The following is a 23,088-nucleotide window of genomic DNA, read 5'->3' as shown; positions in this document are numbered from 1 at the left end:
TCTTTTAAAATTAGAATTGTTTCTGAATATTTTATTTTTCAGCAGAACTGAGTATGGAAAGGACAATATTGTATGAATTAGATATATAAGCCAGAATGTACTGATTGATTTTGATAGCTTTACTCTGTTCTTGCATCAACTTGCCTGGGCAATTTGGGGCTCTGGTCCTTGGCTTTATTAACTTTGAACACAATTCTGAACATTTTGCTACAATTAAATGGACATTGTAGGTTTTTTATTCAGCCATGGAATGAATGAACAAATATTTTAGTTTAAATAGAAATAACATAAGCAAACACATATTTTTATTTTAATCCACAGATAATACTGTGTAATCAGTCCCTGTTTTTAGTTGTAATCAAATTCTAGACTGGGCTCTGTAGGTAGCAGATACTGGACCTTTCCAGGAAAAGTAAAGACTAAATTTGTGATGGTCTCCATTCTAGGCATTGTGCAAAACTTTTATATAACTAATGAGTGCATCCCAGAATTACAGCAAAGAAGCATGGTTGCAAGAAAGGGAAGTATTGGGATATTCTAGCCAATGTGGTTCACATCCCATTCAGTGGTAGGATTCAAATAGTTTTACAATCAGTTCTCTGCCCTAATGATGGGCTCAGTAGGTGTGGCCAGATGGTCATGTGACTGGGTGGGCATGGCCAACTTAACATCACTCATCACACCCAGCCCTGCCTCACAGCCATTCTCCCTTTCCCCAGGCCTTGGGTCTATACGCAACACCTCCAGAAATGAAAGGGTTAACCAACCTTCAGTTTCCTGGTGCAAATGCCCCCCCCAGCAAAGCATTCTGCTCTCATCATTTATTAAAAAGCAATATATTGTGTCATAACAGTCAATATTTCACACCTGAGGTGACAGAGGCAATAAATCCCTCAGAAGCAATTTACAATTAAAGCCCATTTGCACTCTGAAAATAATAAATAAATAGCAGAAAGAGAAGGATTGACAATACTTCTCTGCAAGCAATTCTGAAAGAGACTAAACTAAAGCTGGATTAACCCTTCCTTCCTTCCTTCCTTCCTTCCTATGTACCCTAGGACTATCATTAAGTGTTTTTTTTTTAAAGTTTTATTGATTTTAACAACAAACCAAAAAACACATAAAACATAAAACATAACATAAAAACATCATCATCCTTCATAAATTTACAGACAGTGTATTGGTTGGTTTACCACTCCTTTTTGTGCATTCATTTCATAGTCATTATAATAATTATATTACATAATAACTCATATTATCAATCAACAATTATATATCCTAATATCATTATTAAACAATCATTTGACTATAATTTAACTAATTCATACTTAAGCGAGATAACTATAGTTTAGTTAATTTTTCCCCCAACAAATCATAAAATCATACCAAATCTATCTTAATAAAGTATTATAAAAGTATTATCAACCCCCCCAAATGTATATTCATTATTTCCTAGATCTCTAAATATTTTATTATTATATTGTATTATCCAACCATTGATAAAAAGATCCCAAACTTCATAAAATTGTTTATCTTCTTGTTCTCTAATTTCAAATGTCAATCTACTCATTTCTGCACATTCCAATATTTTCTTAATAACTTCTTCTTCTGAAGGTATTTTCTCATTCTTCCAATTTTTAGCAAATACAATCCTAGCCGCTGTTATCATTAAGTGTTATACTTCTACTGAACATCCAACTATCATTAAGTGTTGTACGTTATGATTCTTGATTCTTAACAAATGTATCTTTTCTTTTATGTATACTGAGAGTATTTACACCAAGACAAATTCCTTGTGTGTCTAATCACACTTGGCCAATAAAGTATTCAATTCAATTCCTTCCTTCCCTCCCTTTTTTGGCCATTTTCAGGCTGTTTTTCAGACATTTTTAGGCCATTTTGGGGGCCGTTATTCACCCAGAAAACGGCCAAAAATGGCTCAAAAAACAGGCAGTGGCGGGGCCATCCAGTGGTGGGATTAGCTGGTTTGCCAAACTGGGCAGAATTTTAACTGGTTCACCTGAACCGAGAAAATAATAAAACCTATTAGCCTATACTTTTACTTAGTTTCTTTTTTTTCCGGATTAATTTTAGAATTGATTTCTCTTCAGTCCATTTCTAGAACCAGTTATGAACTTGGCTTAAAAGAGCCACATAAAATATAACATACATTTTGCATGCTGCACATGTTTTCTTATACTACACAGTAATTGCAAATATAGTTTGTTTTATTTCTTTAATGTAGATAATACATATAATTTAATGATTATATTAATGTACATATTTGAGTTGGAAAAACATCATTATATTCTCTTGTCACATATGGATGTTTATGAAAAAATAAATCATTAATCTTTTTTTTAATATAAATTTTATTTGGGTTTGCACAAAAACATAATACAAATAAAACATCTTTTTTTGAGAATAGCATGATCTCGGGTTATCACTTCTCCATACAGACACAAACTCAATGTCATATTCATCTTTGTGTTCTATTCCATATCTTATTACTATTTTAACATTTTCTCCATAATTTTTCCCCTTCCTTGGTTTTCTCAACTTTATTTTTAATTATCTCATATCTAAATTCAATTATATATCTTTTTCTAAGTTTCAATGCCTTTCTAATCATTATGTTTATACTGTTGTCTGTCCTGTTTCAATTTCATATTATCTTTTCTCATTAAACAAATTTTCCCCTGTAATTACTAATTGGAGTATGACACCTTTATATCTTTTAATTTTATCTATTCAACTCTTATTTAAACTTCAATTTATGCCTTTAAAATTATAACATTCAATATAGTACATAACTTCCAGTCGAATTCTGCTTGGTACATTCTTAAAATACACACTATGTTCATATATATATAAACATTCCATTCCAATTCAATTCTATCATTAATATTAGTTAGAATCTTAACATCTTTAACAATTCTTTTCAGTTTGAATATCATACTTCCTTGGGAACACTTATAAACTTTCCATAATTAATTCCTTTTTTTCGTATTTTTCTTCACTTATAGTTTAATAAATCATTAATAATAATTAAAATGTTCCCATCCTTTCCTAATTTCATTCTCTCATTCTCTTTATTTCATTTATTTATTAACAAACATTCATTAATCATTAATCTTAAGTGATAATGCTTCAATATTAATCTTGAGTCCAGCATTACTACTTGTACTAGGTTTCATTTTCTGTATGAAAGCAGGGTAGAAACACTGAAAATAAACTCAAGAGTACAGGGATATGATTAATTCCTTAGGATATTGCTTATGTTGCTTTTTAAAAATTTGCCTATATCATGCTTTCCATTTACTCAAAGTGAAATACATAAGACTGTTTTCTAAATTTTCCCTAAACAACAAACTTGTAAACTAGATTTGACTGGGAGAGTAATTCCCATGGCTGAAGATGGGCTTAAACTTGGCCCTTAATATCTTAACTGTTACGCAGTTCTCCATTTTTAATTGCTTCACAATTCTTGAAATGCTTTCCATGTAACCTGATTGTCATATAGATTGGCCTGTCATTACTCTGTTCATGAATTGCCTAATCATGGATGCAGGAGCAATATGAATTTCCCAAATTCTTCAACACACCTTAAAATGCACATTGTCTCCTCCATTGTCTCCTAAAATATGGGTGGAGTCATACATGTGATTTGGTGCTAAGTGGAGAATACACAATGAAAGGAAGGGCTCCTATCACTCTTCTGTCATGCCTTTTTCAGCTCCAGTTTCTATGACTGTATGAACTGATGCAACTTCAGTTGCTCCTGCGAATATGCAATAGCATAAATTGGAAATTATGTTTGTGGCTTATTGAGTCAGCAAATTGCATCCATGAACTTGTTAAGAAACAAGCTAAGAATAAGTTAAATAAATTTGTGGGCTCCTGATGCCTGAAATAATTGGAGAGGCAATGGAAGCTTCTACTGAGTAACTATTTCTAAATAATATTTAGAAAATGTTCCTGGCCTTATTTGTCCATTTTTTGAAAGCTGCATTGATATTTTAGATGTTTCTTGAACAGCTTTAAATATTGAACTTAATGGATTTGATATTTAACATTATTTTAAAATCCATCTATTCGGAAATGGGACCAAATTAATCCTGACAGCATTGCTAAAACAATAATCTAACCTTTGTTTTAGATAATAGCACATTTCAGATAATCCTTAAGCATAAGGAAAATGTGAATTGTTATCTGATCTATTCTTCCAGTTAATGTCTTTCTTTCAATGACAATACCTCTTATAATAGGAATACCTTTGCAAATTGTAAGCAGATACCTAAGGGTCTTTTTGTGTAGGGTGGGGATTGAAGAAATACTACAGAACTGATTTTCTTACAGAAGAGAGGATGAACAGTCTTGCCCTTTTCGTGATATATTCCTGCTGCACATGATTTTCAGAAAACAATGAATTGTACCTCTTTAATTTTTATTTAGACAGCACAGAATAAAGAGCACATACAGGTGCCTGGGACAGAGAAATAGAGCCACAGAGGTAGAACAGCAATTATTGAGATCTAGCTTAGTTATTGTGATTAGGGAGATTGTTTCTGATTTTTTAATAGGTCAGAAATATTTATTTGTACACTTTGAGTTGTTTATTTATTATTCTCATGTTAACAGATGCAAATAAATGAGGTTTTCATTTAGTTGCATAATAATTCTGCACGTAAGAGTTGCCCAATAATTGTGCACACATAGATATTCTCCTAAGAAAGCCAAAAGCTCACTTTTACTTTCTTAAATATTCATGTTTGAGATTTATTGACATTTTGGATTGACCGAGAGCATTATAGTTGTTCAATAATAAAATTAATCCTCCAAAATACAACTTGCCTAATAATTGTGCCCACAGTGCAAATGTGAACTGAGATAATGTCATTTGTGTAAAGTGTTCCTATTCTGAAAATTAGAACAGTGCCTTATTATTATTCAACATCAGATGTTATCCCTTTTTTCCTTTTTCATACTGTTAAAAACTTGTTTTTATGTATGTATGTAGGTAGGTAGGTATAGATGGATGGATGGATGGATGGATGGATGGGTGGATGGGTGGGTGGGTGGACGGACAGAAAATCTCTTCTACAGCAAACATCACAAAAGTATATGTGATAAATAATTTCTTAGTCAACTCCTCCACTCAGTAAGCATAAAAACTCCATATTGATTTGTAGCCCACACCTGCTCTTCATTGTTTTCTCCTTCATTCCAAATATTATCTTTTGCAACATTAGGGGAGGCATGTAGATCAGAAATAAATGATATCTTTTTAGCTGATGAAAGATTTGCATCAAAGTCATTTGCCATTCATTATGTATGTTCCCTGTGTTATTAAAAATAGTTGGAAGAAAAATGATTATTATGCTTTCAGAAATGTTACTCATGTTACTTCTTTTTATACTTCGACCTACGGGACACTTGATTATTTTTGTTAATCAAGGAAACTTCCTTTTGATTTAATGGTAAGTTCTGTCTTATATAAATGAATGGAAATGTATAATTTTGTGAAGTTTTTTAACTGGCCTTTTTTGTAGTCAGGAATAATTACATGCTTAATTATGCTTATTAAGGATTTGATTATGAGATTGCTTTGGAGGAATGTGTTGTGGGAATGAAAATTTCAACGGCTGTTGAATTATGAACAGCAATTTGGGAAAGGTACAATTTTGTTTTTGTTCATTTTTGACATGCTATAATTCCACATTGTTTAGATCTGAAATACTAATGACTTAAATCCATTACATGTGCAATACATGGATAGTAATTCCATTGTTTAAAATAATACATCAGTGATAATTCCTTTTCAATTGCATCAGTATCCATAAACATATTTCTCAGTATTTAGAAATATGCCATCGAATGCCATATACTTTTTCATGTTTTTCATAGCTATCATCTATAATAGCAACTTTTACCAGCTGAATTTGTACTAAAATATGTTTGCATACCGGATTGTATTTTTACTGTGTTATGCGCTGAGTTTGTATGTTCAATTTCAGCACATCAATTGCTATAGTGCAGAGTAACTAGATTTGTGTTTGAATGGATATACTTGAAGGCAGATATGGTATTTTAAACTAACAATGTCAATTCTCTGCCAAATTTAAAGATTTTGATATTTGCTGTAAAATAAATTTCATATTTTTTTCTACAAATAATGATGATAATTTATTATTTTATTCATTCAATCATATCCAACTCTTGGAGATTCTATGGGCCAGGTGTCTCCACATCTTCTGATCCTATAAATACTATGCATTAAAAATGTAGTGACCAAGCATAAGCGCATCAGTGAATTGCTTATGGTTGCTTGCTATTGTAATTGAGTTATAATAGATCTTATTGAATAGATCTCTCTTTGGATAAGGAGATTTTTCCAATCGCCTTGCTCTTTTTCCGTTCACTTAGTTAAATCCTGTGGTACAGATACAAAGAATGAATTATATTAGAATACAGCATTATGAAAATATGAATCTAAAGGAGAACAAATGTTATTCTTTGTCTTTCAATTTCACACATGTGGGTCTTGCATCCAGGCAGATTTTGTTTGGAGTCTTGTGAGCTGACTTTGAGTTGTACTGATAGAATTGACACGCTTTTATCTTTGATAGCAGTGGTTCCCAACCTCTCAGTCTCCATAGACTGGCAGCAGCAGAAGAGGGTAGGCAGGGGATGGTTTCATGCATGCACCTGCTTGCACAAATGGAGCTTTGCACAGTCAGCCACCACTTGCTTGACCCAGTTCCCAACAGGCCATGGACCAGTACTAGTCTGTGAACCAGGGGAGTGGGGACCCTTGTTTTAGAGTTTATGGAATTATTGATTGGACTCCTGTCCTTCTAAAGTATCTCACATTTTGCCTTTCACAACCACAGCAACTGTTATCTTTATTCTCCTAGTATATATTCTCCCTTTATTTATCTGCTTTGTTTTATTTTACTCTATTCTACTTGAGGTTTTTTAACCATACAGAAATATTTGGGGCAAGCCATCCTTGGTTCTCTTCTGACCTTAGCTTTATTTGTGAAATAAGTATTGTACAATTAACCTTCTTCTCAATGGACCCACACTTTTCCTATTTTGCTTCACAGAAGATTACATTACAGATTTTTGTTCATGTTGTCGAACTTGACATCTAGAAACTCTTTGTTATTTTTCACATTCTTTTAGATTAGAGTCTTAAAAGAGCAACTGCTTTCTTTTTTTTAATTTTTATTGGTTTTTAAAACAGACATAAACAAACAAAACATAAAAACATCAAGCCATCTTCCATATGTATACATACAGTGTGCCTGTTGGTTTACAAATTGTTTTGTGCTTCCATTTCATAGTCTTCAATTACAATTACTGTATATAATCTCATATTTTCAATCAAAAATTAAATACCTTAGTATCATTATTAATCAATCATTTGACTATGCTTTTATTCATTCATGTTTTACAAGATAATCATAATTTACTTAGTTTGTTTTATAACAGTTCATATTATCATCCCAAATCTATCCTAAAATCATTTTGTAGATATAATAAGAAAGAAGTACATCTTTATATATTTATTATTTTCTAAAAGTCTACATATTTCATTACTGTATTTTATTGTCTAACCATTGATAGAAAAGATCCCAAATTTTATAAAATTGTTTATCCTCTTGTTCTCTAATTTCAAATGTCAATCTACTCATTTCAGCACATTCCAATATTTTCTTAATAATTTCCTCCTGTGATGGTGTTTTCTCATTTTTCCAGTTTTTAGCAAATACAATCCTAGCCGCTGTTAATACATTTACAATCAGGTATTTCAAGTCTTTACTATATATTTCAGGTAAAATTCCCAATAAAAATATCTCTGGTTTCAAATCTATATGATTTTTTGTCATTTTTTCCAACCACATGTGGATTTTAGTCCAGTATTTTTTAGCATCCGCACAAGTCCACCCCATATGGTAATATGAGCCAGGTGTCTGGTGACATTTCCAACATTTTTCGGATTTATTCTTGAACATTCTTGCTATTCTTGTCGGGGGGAAATGCCACCTGTAAAACATCTTATACAAATTTTCTTTATATGCTATTGACATTGTCATTTTATAATTTTGAGACCACAATTTTTGCCATTTCTCTAAATCAATCCCATATCCAAAATTCTTCCCCCAAGCATTCATAGTTTCTTTAACTTCTTCTTCTTCTAATTTTGTTTCTAATAAATATCCATACAATTTTTTAATCACCTTTTCATCAGTACCTGTCAAAATCTTATCTAAATCAGTCAATTTATCATAGAAACCTTCTATTTTATAATCTTTATCATACCTTGAATGTATTTGCGCATATGAAAACCAATTCATCTTTATACCTTGTTCCTCTAGTTTTTGTATAGATTTGAGTTCACCCTTTTCATTCAATATTTCCCATATCTAACTGTTTGTTCCTTTTTGTATATTATAGGATAAGAAAATGCTTCAATAGTCGATAACCAGACTGGAATTTTCAAATAACATTGTCTTTTAATCTTCTCCCAGTTTACTCTATTCTACTTGAGGTTTTTTAGCCATAGAAAAATATTTGGGGCAAGCCATCCTTGGTTCTCTTCTGACCTTAGCTTTATTTGTGAAATAAGTATTGTACAATTAACCTTCTTCTCAATGGACCCACACTTTTTCCTATTTTACTTCACAGAAGATTACATTTCAGATTTTTGTTCATGTTGTCGAACTTGACATCTAGAAACTCTTTGTTATTTTTCACATTCTTTTAGATTAGAGTCTTAAAGGAGCAACTGCTTTCAAATCCTACCTCAATGGCTATTTCTAAAAAATTGACTATACTCCAGAAATTGCCTGGGTCTCTTCTTCAGTGCATTTGAGTTCCTTGTCTAATTTTGAAGTACTCTTGAGTTATCTGTTGTGATTGTTCTGAATACTAGAAAGATTCTTTCAGCAGCTGCAGAAAAAGGCAAAGTCAAGTAGTGGTGGTAGTCTGTTTCCACATGCATCTTTAACAACAGTTCCTCTGGTTCAGTGTCAATAGGATTCAAGACTTCAAAGTGGTTGTTGTTGTCCTTGAAATGGGTATATGATCAAAGTTATACTATGAAAACCCAGTTTCAGATAAAAAGCTAGCTCTTCACCAATGCATACGAAACTATGACAAAGAAGATTTGATTCCTTAAACATTACTGAAGCTTCTTGAGAAGCCATCAGGAATTTACACAACACACACTTTTTTCTGGTGGTGTTTTTCTCAGTTTTGCTGTGACCATTTTAAGAATTTAGGAGCTTCAGTTACTTTCTTTTCAGGGATGGTACAGAAAAATGGTAGGAATTCTATAAATTCCATACAATTCTACATAAATATGGTAATTCCAGTAGTAAATAAGTAGATATTTCTTTCATCGAGCCTTCCAGCTACTTTTTTATTTAGTAAAATAGTAAATATAATAACAAAATTAATGAACTTACTTATGAAAGTACAATGAATTGCAAAGAGAAGGGAATACATTTATACACTACTATGCCAGGTGGCTCAGTGGCTAAGACACTGAGCTTGTCAGTCAGAAAGTTCGGCAGTTCAAATCTCTAGTACTGCGTAATGGAGTAAGCTCCCGTTACTTGTCCCAGCTTCTGCCAACCTAGCAGTTCGAAAGCATATAAAAATGCAAGTAGAAAAATAGGGACCACTTTGGTGGGAAGGTAACAGCATTCCGTGCGCCTTCAGCATTTAGTCATGCTGGCCACATGACCACAGAGATGTCTTCGGACAGTGCTGGCTCTTCGGCTTTGTAACGGAGATGAGCACACTTATTTTGGCAATAAGTTCACATATTGCACTAAACCCTAATGAAGTTTGTTTAGTTTGGGTTTAATATGTTGCATAAACCCAATCACTGTTGTTTGTATATGATGTGTATTTTTGGCAGCCTTAGGAATTCAGTAACCAAAAAAGTCTGATGGGGATACAGGAATTCATATTGTTCTATACAGTTTTTTCCCCTCTCTCAAAATATGTAAACATTGCACTTTCAGCAAGTACAGATAAATGTTCATTGTTAGAACAGATGAAAACTAGAATATAATCCTAAACAATTGATTTAATGGAGTAGCCTATTCTCTCAAGAGATTTTTTGTTATAACAAATATTTTCTTAGCCATTCCTTGTACTTGTTATACTATAGAGCAAACTGTAGTAGTTTTGCTTTTAAAATAATAGTTTGAATATCTTTATTTTTTTCTGAATCAGGAATAGAGAGGTCTTTGTCTAGCAAACTAAATAAGTTTCACAAACCCACAATTGCTTTTAGGCCTGCATTTTTCTTATTCATATTATGCCATCGGTTTTCTCTTTTAAATTATGTAACTCTCATAATTACATATTAGTTTCTATTTTGAATTATTCTTACGTTTATGTGAAACAAAATGAATTGATTTAAGATTATAACCAGCTCTGACCTCAGCTGAAAACATTTCTCTTCCATTAAATCCATGGCTCAGTGCATAATTATATTTTTATGACTGACTGATTTTGATTATGAATAATTTGAATTATAATTGGACAATCCAACTTTCTCTTCCACAGAGCATCGCAGGAAAACCATTGCTGAACAATTCTAGATATAGATGGATCTGAGTACTGTCCTGTTGAATGCTAGTATCTAAGTGATAATTTGCAGCACATTTCTTAATTGCTGGCTTCATTATTGTCAATAGTTGATCAAAGACAAAAAGTTATCCATCGTTTCAACTTCTTCATCATCATTTTTGAAGATAGTTGCTGAAGATAGATGGCTTTTGTTAATATTTGACAGTGGCCTTATTTTCCACTGCACCTCCAGCCTTTTATTAGTACAAGTTTCTTCCTCTTTTTAAAATCATTATTTCAGTGTCTGTCATATATATTCATATATACATGAAACAAATAGGATGAGACCATATAAACTCATCTCATTTCTGTGACAATCTGGAACCATCTGTTTCGATCCAGTGGCATCTTGTTCACTGTATACGTTTTGTGTAAGAACTTCTGTGTTTGTCTTTGCCAGTGTTTTTCACATTCATCCTTAACAAATTCTTTGATTTCATTCCATAGTACCTTTGTTTTCCCATCAATGAGATTCAGGATTTCAAAACACTTGCTGATGTTGTCCTTGAAATTGAGAGGTATATGCTGAAGATCATAATGTGGAAAGTGGTTGGCTTTCTTATTCTGCTTTAGCTTTATGTCTAATCTTAATCCTTTTCTTTTGCAGGAACGGCTTGAGCATAAATTTGGATAAATTTTATTTTATTATTTGGTTATGTTCTACCTTTGCTATGTCTTCCTGACTATAATGTTTGTTCTTTCTTTTTCATGTCCTGAGTAGTAAACAGTGTGATCTGAAAGTGTCTAATTCTAGTGCATTTTAGTTAACTGGTGCCTAAAATGTCAATGTGTAATAGATCAGTCTCATTTTTCTCCATTATGAATTTTCCCAAGTTCATACTTCTTACGTTCCATGTTCCCATTGTAATTCTGTGTTGTAACTTCAGATTTTCCTTCTTCACATACTGCAGTAACTTGAGAAACTAAACATCCTAAAGTCTTTAAACTAGCTTTACCTATGTAGTAAATCAGTTCACCCCTCTACTGTTTCAGAGAGAAGAAACATAGTTTTGGAAGGAAAATTATGTGTCAGTGGGAATAATTATCTTCCAATCATTTGTTGTTCAGTTTATACCTACTCTTCGCTTCATCTCCATTAATGAGACCATCAGGGAGTATAACTCGTAAGAAAAAAAAAAGTTGTTTAGCCATCTGTACTCTATTCCAAGCCTTATTCTTGTATTGATTATTATTCTTATTTTATTTCAAGAAGAGTTTTACTATTTGCCCTTAGGATTGTGCAAAACAATGGGAAGAAGTGTTTCACAAAGCATCCTTTTTTAAAACATTAAACAAGCTATATCTATCAGAGCTATATCAACCAGAACACAGCTATTTTAAAAGCTGTTTTTGGTTATCTATGTACGTATATTCATACTTATCTGCTTTACTGGCATTCACAGTAGAAATGTTGCCATTTGTTTTGTAAAGTATGCCTTTCAAATGCTTCGCACAGCTCTAGTTTTCCCATCACTAGTATTGTCTGGTTCTTTGATCTGGTACTTTTCTCTACATGTTGAATGTGAATGTCTAGGCTTGAAAATCAGTATGCACTCACTACACCAGGAGTGGGCAACTATGGCCCCTTTACGGCCTGTGGACTTCAATTCCCAAAATTTCTGAGTCAGCCATGCTGACTCAGGAATTCTGGGAGTTGAAGTCCACAGTTAATAAAGAGGACATAATTGCCCACCCCTGCACTACACCATGCCTGGTCTTACTATACGATTTCGCTTTCTGCATGTGCAATCTGTTTGAAGTTAGGACAGTGCTGAAACAGGAGACTTATGAGCAGTCCTCAAAATTCCAGTATCACAGCACTCCTGTGGTCAAGTGATCGTGATCTGGGCATTTAGTGGCCAACTTGCATTTATGATGGCTGCAGTGGCCCAAGGTGACATGATCACTTTTGTCAACCTTCCATTTGGCTTCCATAAGCAAAGTTAATGGGGAAGCCAGCAGGAATTTGAGAGAAGGGGAAGGAAAGGGAAGGGAATTTTCTGGTGTTCCCTACCAGCTTTCCACAAGGAAATTCAATGGGGAGCCTGACAGGAAATCAGAAGTTGTTGCCATTGTCATTGCTTTCTTTTGATTATCTCTATAGTCATTCTGTTTTTCAGCTTAGATAAAGAAATAACTTTGAAGTGATAATCCAACAGGGCACAGGTTATCAATCTAAAAATTCCTTGCACACAGCAAGCCCAGAATTCAGCAGTTATGTTATTTCACAACTTTCCAATGTAATATCTCTAGTTTGAAAATTGCATCTCTAATTTGAAAGCTGGTTTCCAGGTACAATTCAAGGTGCTTGTGATGACCCGTAGTCTCTCAAAATAACCCAAAACATACATTAAAGTCCGGTAATGCCTTCAACTTAACTTCACTGTTTTATTAGGCACAGTTTAAAGTCACAAAAGTAAATAATGAGGTAAAAAGAAAACCAAAACAAACCACATTGACCAGAGTTCCGAAGCAAGCCAAGATAATTAATCATACATTCAAGGAAGATAACCTAGGAGAGTCCATGGGAAGAACGCCAGCAAAGATAAACCTCTTTCAAAGTAAACACTAAACTTGAGACTTCTTGTCCCAAGAAGTCAATCGTGGTTTGTGTAAACTGACACTTCTCACATTTAGCAAACAGGTGGTTATCATGCAAACGTTGCAACACCAGCCGCACATGTTGCCAGTGTTCCTGCAGGGAGTCTGAGTAAATTAAAATGTCATCTAAATAAATGACCACGAATTGATCCAACAAATCATGGAAAACATTGTGCATGAAATGCATGAACACAGCTGGGGCATTGGTTAATCCAAAAGGCATCATGGTATACTCAAAATGCCCGTACCTCATCCGGAAAGCTGTTTTCCACTCGTCTCCTGCATGAATGCGAACCAGATTGTAGGCCCCATGCAAGTCCAACTTTGTAAAGATCTTAGTTTGACGAAGCCGCTCAATCAGTTCAGGGATGAGGGGAAGCGGGTACCGATTCCTCACTGTGATTGCATTCAGCTTGCAGTAATCACAACACAAACGTAGTTCCCCCAATTTCTTTTTTACAAAAAGCACTGGTGCAGCCAATGGGGAGGTAGAAGGTCGGATAAACCATTTCCAGAGGTTCTTGTCAATAAAATCCCACAACGCGGCCAACTCCGGTTCTGACAGGGAATATATCCAACCCACCGGCAATTTTGCATCAGGCAACAAGTCAATTGGACAGTCATATGCCCGATGCGGGGGCAACTGATCTGCCTCCTTCTCCTCAAATACATTAGCAAAGTCCACCAACTTCGCAGGTCCACAGGCGTAGCCACACTCTCTACACAGGAGCGCAAGCAATGGTTGGCGCACTTCCTATCAAGGAACTGCACAGCTCCAGATGACCAGACAATCTGTGGATCATGGGCCTGTAACCACTGTGGATCATGGGCCTGTAACCACTCCAAACCCAGCACCACTGGAAAATGAGGCACTGTGGTAATGTAGAACATGGTTTCCTCCACATGCTGCCCAATACGCATGCAAAGGGTTTGGTTGCAGCAACCACAGGTCCCGAACGAAGGGGCCCACCATCAATCGCCTCTACCATTACTGGCGGGGACACTTGTTGCTGAGGAATGAACCACTACTCTACAAAATGAGCATCCATGAAATTGGCTGTGGCCCCTGAGTCGACCAAGGCTTGGATATCCACCACTCCCACACCAAGCATGAACACACTTGCTGTCAGCACAAGATGCTTCACCAATAACAATTGTGGTGGAGATGTCAAAGGTGGCAAGGATGGCAAGGTTGGTGAAGATGGTGGGCCTAAGGACTTTACACCCTGACCTACAGACCCCCGGATGCCGAGCGATGCTCGTTTCCCACCACTGCAGGCATCACTGCTGTGGATGTCTTAACAGGACACTTGGCTGCAAAATGGCCTCGATTGCCACAATAGAGGCATAAACCATCACCACGACATCTATCCTTTTCTACTTGAGTCAGGTGAGCGCGGCCAGCCCCCAACTGCATGGGTTCCTCTAAAGGCACTTCCACCAAGGGCACTGTCTTGCTGGAAACAGATACGGTCTCTGTCTGTCATCGCACCCATCGCTGCTGAAGTCTAGCATCGATACGAAGACACAGATGTATGAGCTCCTGAAGGGTGCAAGGGCATTCAGTGTGTACCAACTCATCCAGGAGCTCCGATGACAAACCCTCCTGGAACTGGTCTAATAGTGCTGTCTCATTCCATTGTACATCATGAGCAACAACCTGAAAACTAGCAGTATAATCCATGAGTGAGCCACCCCCCTGCTTCAACTCTCTCAAATGTCTGTTTGCTGTTTGGCTTCGAACAGGGTCCTCAAACATGGCCTGAAACTGATGGCAAAACTCAGCGTAATTGTCCAAAACCTGGTTGGCTGGGTCAACAGAGGCGTCGCCCAACGTGCTGCAGAGCCTGACAACAAACTAATCAAAAACCCCACCTTATCCCAGTCAGTGGGAAAGTCCTCAGACTGAAGGCTCATGTAAAGCTGGCACTGCCCCCAAAATGCTGGAAATTGGGCCAGTGAACCATCAAATTTATCTGGCACTGCCACTGGGCATTTTTGGCGTGGCCGGGCAGCTTGCATTCGTGCCACCTGTGCAGTCAAAAGAGCCACTTGCTGGGTTAACTGGGCAATCTCTGCTCTGAGCTGATCCATGGTCACCCCACAAAAAGCAAAATAAGTTGAAGGGGTGGCTGGAGTCAAAATGTGATGACCCGTAGTCTCTCAAAATAACCCCAAACCCAAAACATACATTAAAGTCCGGTAATGCCTTCAACTTAACTTCACTGTTTTATTAGGCACAGTTTAAAGTCACAAAAGTAAATAATGAGACAAAAAGAAAACCAAAACAAAACGCATTGATGAGAGTTCCAAAGCAAGCCAAGATAATTAATCATACACTCCAGGAAGATAACCTAGGAGAGTCCATGGGAAGAACGCCAGCAAAGATAAATCTCTTTCACAGGAAACATTAAACTTTGACTTCAGCAATTCTGACTATGTATATACATAATGCCAAGTTATAGTAACCTTAGGAAGAAAGAGTATGAAGAACTGGAGAAGTAACAGGACCTGAAGGAGGAATAGAAAAGGATGTGGAAAGTAAAGGCCAAAGTGGTGACAGCCAGTGGTGACAGGAGCTGTAACCAGGGGTGGGATTCTCCCAGTTCGGACCCAGTTCAGGCAAACCCCTTGTTCTGACAATCAGCTGGTTCCGAACCAGTTCACTGCGATGAGCATATGCCCCCCCCTGCTCTTTCCTGTGCTTTATGTTTCAAGCCTGACATGTCTTTTTGTTGGAGCACAGCTGATTCGCGTGGCAGAGCTGTTTGCTGCGCCTCAGTGGTTTTCTCTCAGTTGCAATTGAAGGTAAGTATCAGCTTTTTAAAATGCAGAGCACGCACGCGGAGCGCGCGTTTGGTGTGCGCTTACCAAACCGGTTGTTATACCGGTTGAATTGCACCCCATCCATAACTCATAAGTTAGGAGAGTGGCTCCAACAGATCCCAGGAACAATGTCAGAGCTCTCTGTTCAAAAGAATGCAGTCCTATGAACTGCTAAGATACTGTGCAGAACCCTCAAACTCACAGCCCTCCGATAGAGGACCTGAGATTGAGGAAGACACAGTCCACCCATAAGGGTGAGAAGGGGAGATATATACAGCGTGTGTCCGTGTGTGTGTGTGTGTGTGTGTGTGTGTGTGTGTGTTGCTGAACATGAATATGAACATATAGTGTTATAAGTATAAAATAAATATATTAGTTAACACTTTAAAAAAGATAATACAAAGTCATAACTCTTGCTTTTTTAAAAAGTTTTGTAAAAAACTAAACTAAATTTAAATTATGCAAAAGGAGAATTACAACTATACATCCAAAAAGATAAAATAAAATAAAATTGAAAAGGTTAAAAGGTAATAAACATTAAGGAATCAATAATACAGATAGTTACTTTTTTAAAAAGTATGCTTAACAATATGAATTTAAATTTTGACCAAACACTGAAATTAAAATGACCTTTGGGAGATGGGGTGCCTACCTAAAATACATGAATGAATGTGTCTATATATCTATGTAAACACACATACACACACATTGTACATTTGTAGTAAAACTGATCTGATATTAGATTAAAACGTTTTACCAAAAAATGAAAGAGAAGACATTTATCTCTGGCTTAAACTGGAAATTTAAAATTTGCAACCACTCTTGCTGCCCCAAGGCAAGAACTGCAGTTTGAAAGTTTTCTACATGAAGTAGTAGAGGAAAATTATCTAGTATTTACAAACTTGCAATCATTGGGATATGTTGGGACTGTAGCTTCTGGAAATTCTTGTAGTTGCAACAGCTGGAGGCCATCTGGCTGAGAGCTGCTCCATTAGGCTTACCAGGAAGGGGCTCACAAGATGTGTATACAGGTTTAGTGGCCCACATTCACTATGAGGGATCAAGTATAGTTTTCTATTGATGCAGACTTCTTTTCCTCAAAATGGCAGCCTTAAAGTTTCTTGATAATTATTCATTATGGAAGAAAGTCAGTTGACACTGACTAAATTCACAATGATGGTTATTGCCTATACAACATAGAGGGTGGAGAGAAATGAAAACAAGACTGAGGAAACAATTGACTTTAGCTAAGTGGGCTAAAATGAACTAAACGATGTCAAGGAATCATATTTAAAACTAAGTATAATTCATATCTGCTGCATTATGTCCTACGATGCAACTGTTAGAAATAGGTTTTGACACTCCAAACACTCTTTTAGAAATGAATTTCAGATGACATTTGCAATATATGATAAAACAACAGGCCTAAAATATTTGAACAAGAAATGTGAAAATTGCAACAAACTCATTATCACCTTCACATAAAAGGTATGGGGAGGCTTGATAGCTCCATTGAAAGAAGCACTAGTGACAGCTTGAGTTCTTGGTATAACCACTTTTATTGGAATAGAGTCACTTTGGATAATATAAGCAGAAATTTAATAAATAAAATACTTGAAAGGAGAGATGAAATCTAAGTGCAACTCAGAGTGGAGATGGGAACAGTATCTTTCTTTGACAAATTAAGCAAAGTTCTGGTCAGCTAATGGAAATCTAGCAGAGTTTCTTGAATTTCATATCCTGATGTTATTAGTCAACACATGTGAGAATCTCAACCAGAAGAAGGAGAAGGAGAAGGAGTGCAAAAATACAATACAATAATACCACTGTTTGAGCATGTATCATTCATTAGGGTAATATATTAATATTTCTCTTAAGCTCTTCTTCCCCCAGAGCATTATGAATGACCAGGTCTTTAAATGTCTGAAATATCGAGAATGGGGAAACTGCTCTCATTACCTAAATGTGGTCATTTAAAAATGTCATTCTTTTAGAATGGGAGAGAGCTCGGCACATTTCGAATCTTTAATGGATATTGTAAATAGGAAGGATGATGAATAGTTATTGGCTGGAAAGAAAATAATATGCGTAGTATTCGCAGCATAAAACCATGTGAAGAAGCGATGAGGATAAGGAAAAGCATGGGTAGAAGCTCTGGAACAAGAGTAGTTTAGTTTCTCTCACTCAAAGAGCTTGCCATCATTAAATGGATGGATCTACACTATTCTGGAAGAATCTTCCAAGGGCCTTACAAGAAAAGTTCTTGTAGGCAGGGCATGGTGTCAGAGATTACCCTCTGTCCAAAGTGCTGAACTATTACTCAGTATATCGAGGAGCTTTTTGAGTATTTTTGTCACGATTATTAAATAATCCAAATGGTAAAGCATAATTAAGTTAAAAAAATTGACAAACTTCAGCAGAAATGCTTTGGTAAGAATTTTTTTTTAAATAACATGAATTACACTTTTTATTCTATTTAATAAAACTGCTGAAATAGAAAGAAATAAAATTTGCTTTATTCAACAAAGATGCTACTGTCTCTGTTTATCCTATACTTTGCTTCTCTGACTTGGATTTTTTAATTATTTTTGAGTTAATTGGATTAATTTATAATGTTTTGCCAAGTAATTTGAACAAGAAAATGCATAATCTTCTGTAAACTGCTTTACTAGATATCATGATTTATTTGCAGTTTGCAATTCCCCCAAATAAATCTCTACTTTACTTCCATTGATTTTGTTGTACACTGTCCCTTTGTAAGGGAGATGGATGGTTTCTATATACGATTAAAAAAATAAATAAATATGATGTTTACAGTATAAAGATTAGGTACTAAAAAAAGATATGATGATCATAATGGAGAATTGTCTTATGCTAATTTTGTGCATTTCTATTTCTATCTTGCAGTTTTTGGTGAAGATCTACATGCCAGCTTATATTTTGTCAATGCATCTTTGCAAGAGGTAGTGTTTGCTAGCACCACGGGGACATTGGTACCCTGTCCAGCAGCAGGAATCCCTCCTGTGACGCTCAGATGGTACCTAGCAACGGGCGAGGAGATCTACGATGTCCCAGGGATCCGCCACGTCCACCCTAATGGCACTCTCCAAATTTTCCCTTTCCCTCCTTCAAGCTTTAATAACTTAATCCATGATAACACTTACTATTGCACAGCTGAAAATCCTTCAGGGAAAATCAGAAGTCAGGATGTTCACATTAAGGCCGGTAAGTTTCCTCAAACAGCTGGACTACAGCATGACTTGAAATTAGTGATTTTCAGGTCTATTTGATGCTTACAACATCAAGATAGAATGTTTGGATGATTAGGGGAGCTGACGTTCGGCACCAGAAACTTATAGTAGACAACATTACAGCCTAAAGAAATGGATCAATTCTTGTTGAAAAATATCTAAGAGAGATCATTCATATAGAAATTTGGGAATGGGGTCAGGAGTTGATCAGCAATATTGTGGATTAAGTAGGAGAAGTTAGATGGGAGTTGAACTGATTAAACAAAACAGGATACTTTAAGGGGAAAAATTGATATGAGTTTTAAGGAAAGATTCAGGAGACAGAGAGAAAAGTACACAAATCAGAAACTGAAAAGATTAGAATAACACTGAGAGAGCACACGTAGTCAGAAGTTCATTATTTAATATGAAGTAGAATTGGGAAGGTGTGTTTGACTTTCTCCTGATGCATTGCCTCTCTGTTAATTCTATCCTATGCAAAAAACAAAAACCAACTAGTACACATGCACACTTTTTTTTGGCCATCAGCATAGTGAGAGCACCTAGCATTAATAATCATGATGGGGATCTTAATAACTTCATTAAGTAATTAATTAGTTAAAGATAGTTTATATATTATCTAAGGAAATAGTTATCATTACTACTAAAGTATTTTATATGCAAATTCTAGAAAGCTGGGGTAAATGAACTAGTTGTTTAGTTTGGGTTCTATTGTATCTTCTTTGAACCAACTATACCAGCTATACAATAGGGAAAAAGAAATGAAATAGCTATGCATCTAGTATTATCTATTTAAACTGTTTTTAAGGATTCAGAAGATTGTATAATAACTATAGTGTTATCTACTGCATGACATTCTTTAAATATTTTAAATTATTGAATAGGAACTTCATTTGATGGAATTTAAATCTGTTTAATAGATAAGAGGATAGGAGAAAAAATGACTAATAAAAATACCTGAGTTAATTTGAATTTTCAGAAATTAAGGAACTGCACCTCTATGATACTTCATTACTTTAAAATATAAATAGGGACTGCATTACTGAATCAAACAGATTAGTTGATATGCAGCAAATCATTTTTATTGTGGTCATAAAGGATGAGTGCAGTCATTAGGAAGAAGCATAAACACATAATAGATAAAGTAAAAAGTTTTTTAAAAGTTATTAGTATAAAAAGGTATAAAAATATAAAAAGAATATAAAGGGAATTGCTTCTAAGAGCCATATAAAGTGTAAAAAGTAAATATTTGACTCATGGTAGGTATAAAATATATAAAAGGTGAAAATCTAAACAAAAGGTTGGGAGATATGCAACATCGTTTTAGTGCATGTATTTTCCATCTGTATTCTAAAATGGTACAGTGTTACATGTTTTCCTTCTGTTTATAAATGGGATAATAAGTCACTTCTGTATTTTATTTCCATGTCTAAATAATATTTAATAATCAAATAGGAAATTAAATAAATGGTTAGCTTTATGTGTGTTGAAAGAATTCAGAGTCCCAATATGCCAGTAATATATTTCTGCTGGGGTCTGTGGATGAGTTTCCTCAATAATAATTGTCACAGTTTCATTTTTGTTAACAGCTTTCTCTTTTGCTTCATTGTTCCTGCTCACTAAGACAAATCTATGGGGATAACTATGTTACACTCTGATACCCATTTAACAGTCTTGCTTTAGTAATAAAACATGGGTACTCTATATTGTTTTATAAGGATTTGGATGTCAAATTTTATTAATCTTCATCATTACCATGTAAGGTTGGGAATATGATGTTTGAACAGAGTGGCATAATTCACTGTATGTGGGTGTCTACTACCTTTCAAGGACAGTAAAGAACTGAGGTGTTCAACATAGATTCAACAGGGTTATACAAATGCCTAATAAACAATATGTTTTGCCTGATACTTTTCAAAGTTTGACCACCAATTCTCCATATCCATTTCAAAAATTAATGCCAGCCCCTCAATAGCACAATTCTATTACTGTTTCTAGGAATTTAATTAGAATTTTCCAGAACATCATAGAATTCTTCCTGTGAATTAAAAAATAAAACTAAATCTAAGTGTCATCAACTAGGTACCAAGTCCGACCCACGAACTCTAAAAGAAGTCTCTCATGAAGCAAAAGGCATAAAAATAAACCCCTGAATAACTATGTGAGAAAAAAATTGAATATTTTATTGGTTAATTGGACGCATCATTTTTCAGAGTTCTAGTTTTATGATAAACTGGCAAACCCTTTTTTAAAAAAAAGTACGTTCAATTTTACTGTGGTCCCATCTTAATTCATCTGTCAATTTTTCTTCACCTTGAATGTTTCTAACATTCTAAGGTCCATTAGAAGGGAACTAGAGTGGAGTATGACTCCATTGTTGGTTTTTGACTTGGACAAATTTGCCTGGAAGGCTTTGGAAAAACAAAAGGATCTTACTTTGTTTCTTTTTCTTTTCAGTTCATTTCAGATGGACACAATGCATGTTTTGTTTGTGATTTCTTGAGTCAGATTATGCATCTTCTGTACTCTTTATCTATTTGTTTGACTCAGCTTCCTTCCCATTCTCTGCTTTAGTTTTACGGGAACCATATACAGTCCGTGTGGAGGACCAGAAAGCCATGAGAGGCAATGTAGCGGTCTTCAAGTGCATTATCCCCTCCTCTGTGGAGGCCTACATCACTGTTGTCTCATGGGAGAAAGACACAGTCTCACTTGTCTCAGGTTGGAAGAGTCTTTTGCTTCAGCTTCTCCTTTTTCCTATATACCTTTCTTTTCAGTTGACTTTGCTTTCTACTCTAATTCATGCATGTTATTAAAACATCCGTGTGTTCAGATTTGGTATTTGATACTTGGTGAAGTGTGGTCATTTTGCGTATTTGAAGTAGTTCCTGTGAATTCTTTAAAATATATAAGAGGTGTGCAATTACCACAGCATTTTTATTTTTTTTTGCAAAAAGGGAGTTACAATTAAAATACAATTTTCTCCATTTTTTGATGCCAACCTTTCTATCACTTTTTTCCATTCTGTGATCAATGCCTAAACAGTTGTAAATGAGATGGAAACAGTCAACTGTTTATTAAATGTTGCTTTGTCGTAGTGCAGATGCAACTATTAAATACGCTTCTTTGTTTAGTCTCCTTGGTGTATGACAAGCAGCTCTTTTTTGGTATTTTCTAATGTGGGAAATATAGAAATGGCCTTTTGCTCATGATCAAAATGGTGATGTAGTTCTTTCCAGTGTAGTTACTGGAAGAATTACTACTGGTTGTGGAACTGCTACATTTATAGCTAATGCACTTGATCTGAGAACCCATTATATATAAAAAAAGTTGGGGTAGCTTGTAAAGATGATGTATTTACCTGAATGCTGCATTTATATTTTATTATTGTATTTTCCTTTTACCTATTTTTTCCAACTTATGCCCTGTATTTTATTTTTGTTTTATATTTTTGACATGGTTGTAAGACTAATCAATGAATAAACTATCATTACTATCTGTAGTCTTAAAATATACAAACATGCTCTATATCACAACAAAGCAGTTTCCGTTCTTGTGTAAGTGCACAAAAGAGGACATGATATCTTCTATTTAAGTGGCAAAAGTGAATTTAATAATGGTATTCCATAACAGAGTTAGGATGAAGCAATTCACTGTGCCTCCCCTTGGAGTCAATTTTAAGGAGGTTTGGGATATCAGTGTCACTCTCTTCTTTTTTAAGGCTATGGTTTTTGTTTCATATTTTTAAAATATCAAT

At 35.0% G+C, this 23,088-nt stretch overlaps 1 protein-coding gene across 1 annotated transcript in view; it reads left to right on the top strand.

The window, feature by feature from the left end:
* The window catches only part of LOC148130483 (cell adhesion molecule DSCAM-like), a 92,337-nt gene extending 69,249 nt beyond the window's left edge, over nucleotides 1–23,088 (top strand). Inside the window, exons 2-3 of the mRNA XM_087966788.1 lie at nucleotides 18,988–19,305; nucleotides 21,906–23,088. Coding sequence (XP_087822914.1) covers nucleotides 18,988–19,305; nucleotides 21,906–22,147 — 560 coding nt within the window. The 3' untranslated portion in view covers nucleotides 22,148–23,088. The remainder of the gene's footprint in view (nucleotides 1–18,987; nucleotides 19,306–21,905) is intronic.

This window comes from Notechis scutatus, chromosome 5 (assembly GCF_049901735.1).
Source record: "Notechis scutatus isolate UNSWTSFEM ecotype Mainland chromosome 5, rNotScu1.2, whole genome shotgun sequence".
Classification (NCBI taxonomy): Eukaryota; Metazoa; Chordata; class Lepidosauria; order Squamata; family Elapidae; genus Notechis; species Notechis scutatus.
This window is presented reverse-complemented; position numbering and strand designations above follow the sequence as displayed.